This window comes from Miniopterus schreibersii, assembly GCF_964146895.1.
Source record: "Miniopterus schreibersii genome assembly, chromosome: 12".
Lineage (NCBI taxonomy): Eukaryota > Metazoa > Chordata > Mammalia > Chiroptera > Miniopteridae > Miniopterus > Miniopterus schreibersii.
Window position 1 is genome coordinate 40,021,481 of NC_138112.1, and position 14,926 is coordinate 40,036,406.

At 54.0% G+C, this 14,926-nt stretch overlaps 1 protein-coding gene across 6 annotated transcripts in view; it reads left to right on the forward strand.

Annotated features, from left to right (window-relative positions):
- The window catches only part of TUB (TUB bipartite transcription factor), a 75,337-nt gene that overhangs the window by 44,430 nt on the left and 15,981 nt on the right, over positions 1–14,926 (forward strand). For 4 of the 6 annotated variants that reach the window (XM_081153143.1, XM_081153144.1, XM_081153145.1 and 1 more), the window contains exons 1-2: positions 5,683–5,791; positions 14,801–14,852. In XM_081153143.1, the coding sequence (XP_081009269.1) occupies positions 5,754–5,791; positions 14,801–14,852 (90 nt within the window). In that variant the 5' untranslated portion in view covers positions 5,683–5,753. Of the gene's footprint in view, positions 1–5,682; positions 5,792–14,800; positions 14,853–14,926 lie in introns of those variants that run through there. The other 2 variants (XM_081153142.1, XM_081153146.1) reach the window with 1 other exon arrangement.

A 14,926-nucleotide genomic window follows, 5' to 3' on the forward strand; every position in this document is an offset into this window, starting at 1 on the left:
TGTGACTTCTACCAGGTTATGTAACTTCCTCTTCTACATTTGTGACATGGGGGTAATAATAGTACCTACCTCACAGTGTTGTTGAACTGCTTGGTTGGATAGGTTTGACTCACGAGATCATGAGATGTCATCAAAGCAAACCTTATTTTAGTCTCCCATGGTCTCTTTTATTGTATTGGGCTGTTTTTCCCCCTATACCTAGATGAAATTGTGGGTAAGTCCCATGGCTTTCCTGGGCATTTCCAGGTAACCAAAGGTCATTCTGTCAATAATTAATATGTCCTGTCCATTGTAATTAAAAAACCTTTAAACGTCAGCCTCACGAACTCCTCTTGTCCATCACAGTCAGCAGCACCGCTGCCTGCAGGAAAGGGTTGAGCCTGCAGTTAGCATCCTTCCCAAGGTGAAGGCCAGGAGGGGGAGAGGAGCAGAGAGGCAGGACAGTTCTTCCCTGACTGATACTCTGAGGAACTGGTGTTCAGGTGCTTCTCTGGGTTCTTGGAGACCATTCCATCGCTGGGGTGTCCCCCCAAGTGCAGCTCCCTTGATGTGGGGTGACCCTCTCTCCCCATAGCTTCATAGGACGCTACAGTTCCTTTCTCAGGCCCTGGGAAATCTGGGCTCATCCGTCCCCCAGCGTCACCTCCCCCCACCAGGGTCCCTCTTGGCAGGGATCTAAGACACTCACATATGGCACTCATGCTGGAATCTCCATTGGTCCGCAGGAAGTGATCAAGTACCCTTTGCCCCACCAGCCTGGGAGCACAGGCTGACCCCGAAGCAGCAGCACCTCTTGGCATCAGGGCAGCCAGCTGCCACCCACCTTTTGGATTTGCCAGGTGTGAATCAGATGCCCGTGCACTGTGGCTCCAAGACCATCGTGGCCACATACTAAGCTCTCTTAGGGGGTCTCCTTCAAGCACCTGTCAAGCCTCAGGGCTCACTGGCCTTGAGGGCTCTCTCTGAAATTTCTCTTAAACTTTCAACAACCCTTTCTTCAGCCTCTTACATTTTTTTATGTACTAGAGATGGGTCTGACTGAAGGTACAGACCCGGGTTGTCACTGCCTCTTTTTCAAGTCCCATATGGTGTTATCCCACCTCATTTTGAAGTGTGATATCTATTAACTCCGAGCCTCAACTGGAGAGTTCCATTGCATCACCCTGTGCCCACATTTGCTTTTATGAACCCCGAAGAGGAGTGCCCGGCATGGAGCGTGTGCTCAACAAATGGCAGTCACGGGCGGTGAAACCTCACAGTCTCCGCGTTCGCATTCGCTTCATCGCCATTGCGTCCGGCTTGATCCCTCGCACCTTGCTTTACGCTTTATGAGGTTTATGTTTCCTTTAGACTACGTTTCATTTTTCGGGGTGTGGAGATTTTTATTTGCCATTATCTTCTGCAGTGATTTGGAAAACACATATATTGTTTTTAATTCTCCTAGTGGTTTACATTTTTCAGAGACATCGGTAAGTCTGTGTTATCTCACTTTAACATGTATGACAGGCCATGGTCTTTGTATATTCTGCAATTATTCAAATTGCCTGGCCGCCCACACTTATGCTAGCATATTCCTGTGATGTCTGTCCAACAGCTTTGAAAAGGCACTGGCTGGGCTCTGGGCCACTCATCTCTATCCTGGACTTTCCCCAGTACTGCCAGCTAGCAGTTTTCAATACCTCTGCTCTTGCTTCCTCTGTCCTCCATTTCACTCCTAATAATACCTTTCTAAAAGGTTACTGAAAACCATCTAGTGGTCCCAGTCTGCTATAGGATAAAATCCAACCCCCCCAGCCTAGCTGGTGTTCAGGGTGCCGTGTGATCTGGCCTTGCCTTAACTTTCTAGGCCCAATTCCTGCCACACTCACCTACCTGCCACCACAGTGGTTTGCACCTTGGTTTTCAAGTGCATTGGTCACAGACTCATATCCCCATGGCTTTGCTCATGCCATCCTCTCTGCCTGGAATGCCCTTGAGCAGAAAGCCCAGCCCCGCACCTGGCCAGTCATAGAATCTTGGTAACTGTTAAGCTTCTTTCTTCCTTTCTTATCTATCAAAATCCTACTCACCCTTCAAGGCCCAGTTCAACCATCATCCTTTTTCATTCTCTGGAAGGGCTTGTCCTAACCTCACTTCCCCCTCTTTGGTACCATTGTCTGCTCCTCCTCTGTGTCCCTGGCCCCCAGCACTCTGTACACCTGTCTTGTAACACCAGAACCTTGGTGCTTCTGGTCTCTCCTGCCAGACAGCTCCCTGAGGCTGCGGGACTGAGCCTGCCACCTGCCACAGCCCTGCGTGGACCTTTGAGCCCAGGCAGGTCTAGTCAGTGTTTGACTGATTGGACTGCCTTCCTCAGATTGCAAGTACACAGCACCAAGCTACTAGGATGGGGAGCTTGGGACTCGGTGCCCAGTCTGAATAGAAATTCATTTATTATTCATATTCTTTTGCTTCCAAAGTTGACTAGAGGTGGCTCAGACTCGATAAAACTGTTCAATTAGAAATAGAAAATGTAAGACTCCACATGGAAATAGCAAGTTGGCAAAATGCTAACCTCCTTCCTTGAGTGACCTAGTCTCGCTGAGAGGAGCTTGCACTGGGTTCATCCAGCTGGGGTGGCAGATGTGAGGGTTTCCCTTGGGCTCCTTCACCTCCCTCACAAACCATGGCCATGTCTGCATATGCCTAAGATGCAATGAGGAGAATTTAAATTCATGGGAAATATCTCATCCTCGCAGGATTTGGACAGGTGGGGAGGAGGGCGTTCGGTTCTGCTGTGTAGCCACATTTCAAAAGAGATAACCTTGTTCCTAGGGCTGAATTTGAAAAGCATAGGCCCTTCTTCAAGGGTCACTCTATAGCACAGTTGTATTTTAACTGTGGCCTAGTACAATCATTCTCACATGGCTTTCTGAAGTGGCTTTTTGATGGAGCCAAAGGCATACACTTAAAATGTCAACCCAGGAAGCCATTTGAGCAGAAAAAGCCATCTCCAGTTCTGAGTGAACACTCACATACCCCTTAGAATTCACAGAAGCACACACTTTAGCACACCATCCAACAAATGATCCTGTACAGACCCTGCAGGGCCACCTCTCTCTCTCTCTCTCTCCCTCTCCCTCTCCCTCCCTCTCTCTCTCTCTCTCTCTCTCTCTCACACACACACACACACACACACACACACGTACACTGGCATGCAGTCCCACTGGCTCCCACACATCCCATGTCTGCATGCACAGCCTCCACAGGAAGAGAGACAGAGCCATCTCATTTCTGTACCTCACTCTACCTCTGGATTTGGCTCCCTTAGGATAGAACCTAAAGTGTCTATTTAATAGATTCAATTACTTCAGGCTCCTGAGACCTTCCAACTAGATTCTGATTGCTTTAAGGTGTCAGATAATTTGGGAATAAAAGGGAAAAGCAGCCTCAGATTCTTGAATGGGAAGTCTTCTAGGCTCTAGTCAGCTGCTGAGTACAGCTTTGGGAGGGGTCTTCTCGAGGGCAGGGCTGGCCTCTTTAGTCTCTGCAGGGCTTTGTCCAAGGATCCTGGGCCTTGGGGGACAGAGGCCCTTAGGTGGTGCTTTCCCATGTTGCCTTGGCCTCTAAGAGAGGAACCAGTCCCTTTCTGCTGCCCTTCCTGGGAGTCCAATGGGTGGAAACAGAGGCCCAGGTCAAGTGCCCCGGGAGGCAGGCAACAGCCCAACTTTCTGTCCCTGTACCCCGCTCCAGGGTGATTTATTTTGTCTGCTCTATGTCTTCAGTGACAGTGATAGCTCTTGGAGGTTGATAAACAGAGGTCACAGCCTTCAGAGAGTGTTGATGCTAAGCCAGACTGAGATGGATCTGATGGACCTGTCCTGTGCTCCAGAGCCCCAAGAGACAGGCTGTGTGTTGTGTGTATGTGCACGTGCAGTGCATGAACTGTGTAGGCAGGAAGGAGGCCAAGGGCAGGGACTCTGGACCCAAACCACTTGTGTGTGAATCCTAGCTTCACACATTGACCAGCTGTGTCACTTTGGGCAAGATCTTTGCCTTCTCTGTGCCTTGATTTCTTCTGCTGTAAAATGGGTATGATAATAGCACCTAGCTCCTAGGGGGGTTGTCAGGATGAAATGAGTTACAGCATATACATGCACCTAACGCAGCTCCTGATGCCCAGCAAATGCTCCAAATCTCTTGGTTATTGTTTTTACAGTTAAAGGCACGGCTGAAAGTCTGGGAGACTTTGAGTGGAGAGTCCTGGCTGTGCACTCAGGGCAGAAGGATGGGGCCTTCCCTCAGCCCAGCTAGCTGTTCTCACACTTTCTCCCACCCAGTCATGCAGTCATGCCAGCCTGGTTAGCACCAGAGGATCCCCACATAGACACTCTTCTGGCATGGTTGGGGGCTGCTGTGGAATCCAGAATGCACAGGATGCTCACATATGGTGTGAGCAGACCCTTCCCGGATCACTGCCTCCTCCAGCCCCTCTGTGGATTCTTTGCCCTCCACCTCAACATGCCACACCTTGCTTTAAAGTTGGTCCCCACCGTAGCCAGGACCTCCTCGGCACTCGGAGACTTTAAGATTGCCTTTTTTGGGAGGTTTTGGCTCCTTTTAAGTGGGTCCTCGGCACTTGGAGACTTTAAGATTGCCTTTTTTGGGAGGTTTTGGCTCCTTTTAAGTGGGTCCCTAAAAGGGGCTTTGGAGGACAGAGCTGGTTGCATTTCAGCTCCATCACTTCCTAGCTTTATGTCCTTGGGCACCTTAGCATTCTTGAGCCTTTCTTTTACGGGAATTAGAGATAGTACTTGCCTCTCAAGGCTATTGTGGAGATTAACTAGTATAACTTTATAAGGGCCAGGAATGCAGTAGACAGTAAATGCAATCCTTTCCTTGACTGCTGTGGCTTAGACAGGAAGGACTCCTCCGCTATGAGGAAACACCTCCTTTACTAAAACCCAAAAAAGGTTTCTTGGGGTAAAGTGAGAACTTGGGGTGGCCCTGGGGGTGGTGGTGAAGCAGCTGGGAAGGTGGGGAAGACCAGCCTCCGTGCTTAGGACCTGAAGGTTCCCCGGGACCTCTTCTGGTCTCCGCCGGCAGCATCCCCCTACCCGCACGACCCCATCCCACCTCCCACTTCTCCCGCGCCCGGTCCTCAATCGGAGCAGCCGTTTCCTGCCCCTTGGTGGAGATGGGAAGGGAGGCAGGGAGGTGTTAGGATTATCCCGTTTCCCAGAGTTAGGAACTGAGGCTCGGAGTCGGGGCCCCAGGTGACAGCGCCCCCAAGGCGAGCTCGGGTGCCCATGGGGTCACGTGTGTGGAGCCTGGTTCGCGGCGGTTTCGAGAAGGGGGCTGGGACGTTCGGGACGCCCGGCCGGCCTAGGGGTGGGGTCTCCGCCGGGGCGGGGCGGGGCGGGGCGGGGCGAGGAGGAGGGGCGGGCGCCGCGGCCACGCACAGCTCCGACCCTCCGCGCCGGCCGAGCTCCTCCTGCCGCGCCGGCTGCTGGGCCGTCTCTCCCGCTTCCACGCGCGCGCGCCGCTCGCCCTCCCGCGCGCCCTGTTTCTCGCATCGCGCCGCGTCGCGCCGGCAGCAGCTCGCCGAGCCCGCGGCCGGGGCCCTGGCGTGCGGTGCGGGCCTCCGTGGGGCCCAGCGCCCCGGCCCGGGAGGATGCGGCCCGGGGCGGCCCGGGAGCTGAGCAGGGCCCCCGCGCCGGCCCTCGCTGGCCCCGGCCGCCTGAGCCGCAGCCGCCGCCCCGCCCCCGAGAGACATGACTTCCAAGCCGCATTCCGACTGGGTTCCCTACAGGTACGCGGGCGCGTGTCCTCACCTTTTCTTCAGCTCGGGAGGCGCGGCCCACCACCCTCCACCGCTGAGGGCGTCGGGCAGGGTCGAGGGCGCCGGGGTGCGGGGCACCCCCCCCTCTAGCCCAGAACCGGGAGCGCGGGTTGGAGGCGCCGGTCTTTCCCACCCCAACTTGGGGGCCCCGGCAGACTGAACCCGCCTGCCCTGCTCCACCCCTTATCCTCTGGGGTTGCTGGAAGGGGCCAGTGCTCTGGGCCTACGTGGGCATTATTGGGTCTGGCAGGTCCATGTGGCTTCCAGGGGGGAGAGCGCACATTGCTGTGAGCCCCCTCCTAGGCCCAGCGCTCTGGCTCCCACGCCAGTATAGCTAGCATGGCCTTGAGCACACACCCGTACATCTGCAGGCATGCACCCTGGAGACGTCCCCGCGCTGGGCCAAAGACGCTCCTGCTGGGCCATTCACACACAAAAGCGTGAATTCCTGGAGACAGTTATTCTGAACCAAGAGCAGGGCGGCTCATGTACGCATGCACCATGTAGCTCTCCACACACACAAACGTGCATGCTCACACAGATGCAGTGCTATAGATCTATACATGCACACATGCTGCACTTGGAGAGTACCTGACACCTATTACTCACGAGTACTACTCATATCTTTCAGAGATTCATAAATACACTTGCTAACAGGTCTATACCTGGATAACTCAAAATACATAGAGCTGCTTTTACATGCACAAGAGCACTCAAGAACCCAGGCCCACTCAGGGAAGCACAGCCAGGCACTATGGATCTGCCCTAATGACAGCTGGGCTTTCCCACCTGTGTTGAGGTTGGGGCGGGGAAAGGGTCCCCGGGCCTTCACACAGGTGCAGGCCTTTCCCTCATTGACTACCCAATTCTCTCAGTTACCGCTGGAGAGGAGCGCATTGCTATGGCAGCGCCAGATCCTTGGCCACCCATTGGCTTCTTGGTTGCCATGGGCTACAGGGCTGTCTGCAGGCCTGCCAGAGAGGCATGTGTGTAAAAAGGGTCCCGGGCTGCTAGGGTCCACTATGTTCTTGCTGACTCAGGTGCATATGCCTGTGGGTGGTAGAAACAGACCTTCAGGATCTACCTTGTAACACAGCCTGCTCGCAGGAAGGGACCTTATTCCAGCCGCTGATAGAAAATAATTCTGACAGAGCTCTTCTGTGAGTCTGTCCAGACAGCATCTGAAATGGAAACCAGCTGAAAGTGCCCAAGGCTTTGTTAAAGCAGATCCTTCTGCAAACAAGCACCTGTCACTGGCCTGGGGATTTAGGGTTTCTCTTGAGAATTGTTGTTGTCTCTAATCTCGACTCCTTTGCGGGCTTCATGGCTTTCCAGGTTAGAATTTGTGGCTGCCCCTCCTGCCAACACACGTGTATACATACAAGTCACCCATAGGGTTTCCTGCAGACACATGTAATCACACCTTGGAGTCTCACATAGACCAGGGTGATAGTCCCATCAGGGGGCTGGGGCTGGGCTGACTCAGAAGAGCTGCTACTCTGCACAGGTCATTAGGCTGGGGGCACAGGTAGTTTCTAGAGCATCCTGGCTTTCTTGACACATGTGGGCCAACCTTCTAGAAGACAGTGCAACCCCACAAAATACCATTAACCTTTTCTTGCCACCCAGCAGAAGTGCCTGGGTAGTTCCTGTGGGCTGAGTGGCCTCTGGTGCTGTGGAAGTACTTGTGTGGGGGTTCTTGTGGTGGGGTGGTGGCCACAGACTCACTTAGGAACGGGGGAAAGGGCAGCACTTGTGGCTGTGGATATGGTGATGTGTTTAGCATCTGGCAGATGGGGGACCAGGCTGGCTAATGGTTTAAGGAAGCTCCTCCCAGGAGCCAAGGACCAAAGCAAGCTGTAGAGTGATTGCAAGGGTCTTAGAAAAAGCCTGCCTCAAACTGGGAAGGCTTAACTCTGCCTCTGGAAAAGTGAGACCTAAGAATTCGGGGTTGCCTCTGGGAAATGGCTCTATTCATCAGCAAGTGCCCAGGGCACTGGCATTGTGCAAGGAGTGATTTGGCACTTGCCCAACCCAGACCTGACTACTGCCCCCATTTCTTTCTTGGGCCCACACTCCACCTTGAGTACAGAATCCTGCCCCCCTGGGGGAAACCTAACCCTGAGGAGCAGCTGGACACCCATGTGGCCTTGCCCTGCTTGCTGTCACATTGCTCTGTCACCCCTGCCTTTTTGCTCTGTGGCAGGGAAGGTAGGTGTAGAGCTGGGGGCAGGCTGTACTTAGAAGTTGTCAGAATCTCTTCTGCCTTGCTGGGGTCTCTCTCAGCATGCACTGAGCCTAAGAATGCAGTGGACCTGGGGTATATGCTTCCAGAATGGGGAGACCTGGGCTGAGAAGAGGAGATGCACCTTGCCTCTTGCATTAAGGGGGCTGCTGGTTGCAGTCTCAGCCACATGCCTGTCTGATTGATCATAGATAAAACTGGGGCAGAAGACAGGCAAGGCAGTTTACTTGCAAGTGTGGGTGATGGGCACCTGTGTATGTGCTTTGGCATTAGGTTTCCCTAATGTCGCAGCATGTCAGTGGGAATGTGTCATTTGGTTTGGGAGTGAGAGGTTAGTTGATTCCTTGTTAACTCTGCTGGTGCGGGTTCTGCCCCCTTATGATGGTTGCACCTGCGCTCCCTGGGCCTAGCTCATTTTCTTTGAAGCAATGACAATTGCTGATAATCTTCTTAAGGGTAATTGTGGCTCACTTTATAATGATCATGGGTTAATCTCACATGCTGACTCAGAAGGAAGACCTTTAGTTGATAAAGTTTAACAATTGGAATAATTTGCCTTTCATTTTTTTCTATTATTATAACTAATTCCATTTCTGCCATTTTCTCCCCATCTGTGTTCTTGAGCAGTGTTAAATGCCCCTAGTTCGTGACCTTACAACCTTTTGTAAGTTGTAGGTGGAGCACTGAGAGTCAGAAAGGACTTTACTGTCCTCAGTGCTGCCTTCGTGGTCCTGCCGCCGTTGCCTCGTGTCTCTCTCACCAGGCCATGAACAACTGGAGAGCAGGGACCTCATCGGGTGCCTGGCTGTGTGCCTGGCATGATCCAGCATGGACGAGATGCCCACTACTTTGAATCACAGTGACACCCCATGGTAGCTTTTAGGAGGTCCCTGCTCCCACCAGGTTCTCTGCACATCTGAGGGATTCAGCACTCTTCCTCCACAGTGGGGCTTCTGGAGTCTCTAGGTCACAGAAGGAGGCTCTCAGGCTGGAAGGTCCTTCCAGGCCACAGAGTCCTGTGTGGATGCGCCTCCATCAGAGGCCACTGTGACCATCAGAAAAGTTTTCCTGGGGTTGAGCCTGAGTGTGTCTCTGGGTTTCCCTCGCTTGGCCCTTGTTAGGATCCTCCCACCACTTCCTCACTTGCTTTCCGGGGAGCAGAGTGACTACTGATTAAGTGAGACTACTGGCTTTGCGGTTCTGCCTTTGGTGGAGCCCCAGACTCCAGAAACTGTGGCCTGTTGCCTCACCTGGCAACAGGGAGGAGGAGCAGTGCCTGTGTGACTCTGCTAGATCCACGGTGACTCTCTCTCCACTCCTTTCCCAAGCCGTGTTGTGGTGTCTTCTTGCTGCTGCCTGGAGTGGAAGGAGCAGAGGAAACACAAGGTGGGCAGAGCTGACTGAGGGACAGCCCTGTGGGTGCCTCAGCTTGGCCTCTGCCCTCTTCCAGCTCGGGTTCTAGAGCCACACGCAGTGTCCAGTTGTCCAGCACCAGGCAGAGTGAGGCTATTTTTTCCTCACTCTGGACCCTGCTCCTGTTGCAGCCCTCAAGCCCACCCTGTCCCATGGGATGGCCTTGACTCCCTGACCAGTAACCTTGAGGCCTCTGTAAACAGAACCCCAAAGTCTTTCCTCAGGCTGTGCGGGCAAGACCTGGGTGTTGTGACCCACTTATGAGACTTGACCTTCTGTTAGCTTTCTGCTTGTCAGCCTCTTTGCTGCCTTTTCAAGGTCTTCTCAGTTCCTGCTGTCTTAGTGAGCAGTTTAGGACGTCTTCAACTTCGAGTTACCTGAGCAGCCTGCCTTGTTTTCGGCTCATTGAGAAACGTGCTAACCAAGAGAAGCAAGATGCTAGAAACCTTCTTTGACTCTGGCATGACCCATTTTTGCAGAAACCTTTGAATGTCTGTCTAGTTGGACTAGCGTGCCACTCACATCGCTCTTCTTGCTCACAAGTTATCATCGGTTGCTGGTCCCTGCGATTCCCTGTGGGTGCCTGGCTGTACTTACTGGCTTTCCTTTTTTTCTACTAGTCATGAGGTCATGTGCCCTGACTTGCTGGGAACTTGGGCTTGCTCCTAGTGGCCACTTGTCTTCTGCTACTCAAACCACCCGTCCAGCTAGCTGTTCAATTAACCCCTTTCACAGTCTTAACCTGAGGCCTATGCTGGCCCACTGATCTGCAGACTACAGTTTTTTACCCCAGCTGAACACAAGGTTGCATTTGCACATTCAGCCTTATAGCAACTCTTCAAATTCTTTGTGTTCCTGAGAGATCACCAGCTGTGGCTCAGGGTCCTTATTTGCATGGCTGAGGAGTAGAATCACCTGTGTCACTTGCTTTAAAAGAGAGAATGAGATGGGGGTTGAGTCTGGGGCATCTTCCCCAACAGTTCTGAATCGCCAAGTCAGGGCTGAGTGCCCCTAGCAGTTCCAATACACCTGGTAAGCTGGGGAGCCAGTGGCTGGAATGGAGACGCCTTATCTCTGGAGGCTGGGACTCTTGTGAGCAGCATGGTTCTCTCCCTTCTGGAGCTGCCCCCCACCCCCACCCCAGTTCCTACACTCACTGTGTTTCCACGATGTTCTGAGCAGCTACTAGGCCAGTGATTTTCAACCGGTGTGTCACAAGAATTTTTAAAACATACAGTACCTGACTGTTTGCACTGATCTCTTTTCCCCTTAGATTGGCAAATAAAAAAATGACAACAGCCAACACTACAATAGCTATCTGGTGTGAATGAACCAAAATTGTGCCTTTTTGTTGTTGTTAGATCAGCACAAAATTTAATACATTTTTGGGTGTACTGCAGAATTTTAGTAATTAGTTTATGTGTGCCATGAGATGAAAAGCGTTGAAAATCGCTGCACTAGGCACTGGAAGCCTAGATGTGCTGGGGGAGTGGGGAGGGTGTCTGGCAGTGGGCACAGGGGTTGTAACCAGGTACCCTGGGTGGTCTTTCCTTCCCTGACAGCCCACTTCCGTTTTCCCTGGGTCCAGCAGGGTTGCTTCCACTGTGACTGAGGGGGAAGAATGAGGGCAGGAAGGGGGAGGGTGAAGTGGGCACGGAGAGTGCGTCTGCCCCTAGGTTGGCCTTGCCCCCAGGCCTCTGATAGCTCAGGTGGATTAGCTGGAGCATGTAGCATGAGTCTAAGGATGGGTGGGAACTGGCTTCCTAAATATGTTGGCTGTGTCTGGCTTTTCCAGCCCATGGGAGAAGTGCCCCTGCCCTCATTTGTTGTCAGGTGTGGTTCACTCCTCAGATACCTGTCTGGCCTCAGGGGAAGCAAGGGGATGTGAGGGGCTGTCTCCCTGGGAGGTTAAGGGGCCACCTCAGTGGCCAGTGCTTTCCTGGGCCTCCCTGGTCTGGCCCCCAGCAGGAGGTGACCGTAATGAAGGAGCCACCAGGGTCAGCTGGAAGACCATCCGTGAGGGCCCTGCTTCCTGTCCCCATCTCCTGGCGGGGCTGCAGCTGGCAGCCTGGGCTTGGCAGTGATTCCATAATTGGAGCCCGAGTCATTAAAAAGCCATTACTGTCTCCTCTCATGGTTATCGTTCATTGTGGCCTAGAACAGTGCCTGTGGAAAGAGGCGGGCTCGGTGTGTTGGTGAGGAGGGAAGATGCCTGGGAGAGATGCTGGAGTGGGCGGTGGAAGGCAGGGCCGTCCGGTGAGGGCAGGGCCTGGGCCTGCTGAGCGTGGGCTCTGCTCTCCCTGGAGACAGCCATCATGTTGTCATTGTGCTCCACAAACGCTGCTGTTATTCACCAGGGACAGATATTGTGTGCTCCAGACACGGTGTCAGGCAGACACACGCAGCCAGGGCGACCTTGTCCTTGCTAGGTGACTGTGGCCCACTTGGACCTTTGCAACTCTCCTGGAAACACTGCACCTGCTTCCCTCCCCTACTGTGCCTGCTCCTTGAGCCACCTCGTTTAGGTGGACTTCTGGGGGCCTCCTGGGCGGCCTTGCTCAGCCAGGTGCACTCTAATCCTCCAGGCACATGCTTCTCCCCAGCTGCCAGCCCAACCCTGCGCTCACCCTTCCCGCGACTCCACCATGCCTGGTGGGAAGTGAGGTGGCAGGCGGCTCTCTGGGCACTTCCAGGACGTCCGAGTTTCTGGACTTCTTCAAGGCCAGCCCTTGGGTGCACCCATCTTCCTCTGAAGGCTGGTGGTTGTCTGTCCTATCTACACTCTTATCCAGGACCCGTGTTCACAGGCTGTGGCTGTGGCATTATCCCCCTCAGGAAATGCAGGTGGGGACAGAGGAAAAGGAGTGATGTTTTTCATGGAAAGCAGCCTCTTTCCCTGCGCATAATGTGGAAAGTCCACAGCAGTGTGGTAGGAAAACAACCCCCATGCACGGATAAGGACATGAGGGGTGCACTGTGGCTGGAACCGTCTTTTGTCAGTCGGGCAGCCCCTGTGACCCAGCAGTTCCGTAGGTGGCTTTGCCAATGTGAGCTTACCTCTCAGCTGGATGTCCCCTTTCCTAAATGACTCATGCACTGTGGAGGTCATCGTTTTCCTGCTCAGCCAAGCCCAGTGCCTGGATGACCCAGATGACTGCCCCAGCCCTGTAAAAGGGCAGGTGGCTTGCATCACCCGAAGGAGCCATGACGTGGCCTCTTCTGCTGGCTGGAAGGGGAACCAGCACTGTGTTGTGGAGGTGACCTGGGCTTCTGTGGCCAGGCCACTAGCACAGAACTGGGATTGCAGGCTGCCCTGTGCATGCCCAGAATAGAACTTCGCAAGCAGAGCCCAGGTGGATTTCAGGCCCCATTGCTCCTGTCAGCCAGGTGTCACACACAGACCACACTGCAGTTTCCTCGGTGTCCTGGAAATGGTGTATGAGTGTGCAGTGCTCACTGCAGACATGTGGACAGTGGTGTTTGGGACTGACCCTTCATGGGCAGTGCTTTGCCCTGGTGGTGTTCAGACAGGGCAGTGATTGCAGGTAGAGAGACAGGTGGAAGAGTTGTAGCCTCTCAGACCTGGCAGGGCCCCGGGCACCCTGCTGCTGCCCTCCAGCTGTGGTGGGTGCCTTCTGTGATGGGACATCCACCACCCCAGCCAGCTTGAGGTTTTAGGAGCTGGTTCCCTGTCCTCTGGTCCTGGCAGTGCCCTCAGGGAGTCCCAGTGCAGCTGTGTGCTGTTAGGTGGGTGGGCAGTTTTAGGAAGATGGAGGTCTAACTTAGAAGCATGTCTGTCGAGTTTTCTCCTGGGCTGTGGCAACCGAGGTTTTGGCGAATAAGGCTGTTCTGTGCACGGCCCTGATCATAGTCAGGCCTCCGCTGAGTGCAGAGCCGCCCATGCGTGTCAGGAGCCTTCCAGGTGGCAAGTGGGTAGGACGCTGTCGGTTTACAATGTGCAGAGCCCTCATCAGTGTGGCCTGGGGTGTGGGCGGTGGGCTGTGATCGTGGACTTCCTGCCGGTCTCTGGCTGGCTTCCCCAGCCCACAGAAACGTAAGTAGTTTGGATGAGCAGAAGGGACATTTAAGGTGAATATTTCAGCCAGAAGGGTTGCTACTGTTATCAGGAGGCGATGGAAATGGCTCCACTTTGTCCTTGGGGTGATTTGACCTCATCTTTCCCCCATCTGTGCACACTGTACTCACTGCACACAAGCCCGCCCACCTCTTACACAGTTGTTTGCATGCATATATCAACGTGTGTGCTTACACAGGTAGATGCACTCACACATCTGACACTTCCTGGTGTGTGCACTTGCACAAGATATACTTACAGCCTCTCACACACAAACTCCATGCCCTCTGGCATGTAACTGGGCCAGTGCAGCCAGGCGGTTCCCAGAGCTCAGGCCCTCAGGCTCCACCCCCACCCCTCACAGCTGTCCTGGCCTTGGGTCTTATTGAATTTGGGGCCTAGGTCCCATGTATATGTCTTGGACTAGAAAGAAAATTAAGTGGTTTGAATTACCAGCTCCCTGCTTGTGCTCTTGCCTTCTTGGGAGGCAGGGCCAGTCTGTGTGAGACGACACTGACTGTCCCAACACCTTAGGGACTCAAGGTTTGATGCCCTGGTGCTGCCTGGCACCACATCTGTGGCCAGGGAGGGGCCCAGTGGCCGGTTGCTGGACTGTGTGTTGATGTGCTGTGTCTGCTCTGCAGACGTCCCTACCCACCGTCAGCCCTGCCCTGAGGGACTGATTGGTTACTTGGCCTCACTCCCAAGTGAGGGGACCCTTATCCTCAGTGAGCAGTGTCAGCACCACTCTGCCAGCTAGAGAGTCAGGAGTTTGAACAGATGGGGAGAGGGTCTGCCCAGAGGACCCAGCTTTCTCCAGAAAGCACAGAGAGACTAGGGGAAGGGCTGGTGAGATCTGAGGGAGCCCAAGGGGGCAGGTCCCTGGTCTGAAGCGTGGCCTTGGGCCTGGCCTGTGCCCAATGCCTCTGGACAGGTTCCCTTGAACTAAGGACTTGCTCATGGGCCCAAGGGGAGAGTCTTCTGGACTTACTGGGGCTAGGCTGACTGGGAAGTCCTTGGGGCAGCAGGGATCTCAGCGGAGATGAGCTCCCAGAGCCACAGAAATATGGCTCTGGCCTTTCTGTCTTGAGCTGGTTCCCAGGTATAGCCTCACCCTTTCTCTCTCCCATGTGGGCAGCAGCCATGATGGGAGGGTTTGAAGAACCCAGATGTGCTGGGTGAGCTCTGGGCTACATCCTGGCACTACATTCAGGCAGGCCCTGAACACCGCTCTCTCCCTCCACAGTGTCTTAGATGATGAGGGCAGCAACCTGAGACAGCAGAAGCTCGACAGGCAGGTGAGTGAGGCTGGGGCCAGGTGGGAGGGGAGTCAGCACTTGCCGTCCTCGCCAGAGTCTGGGTTGGAATCAAG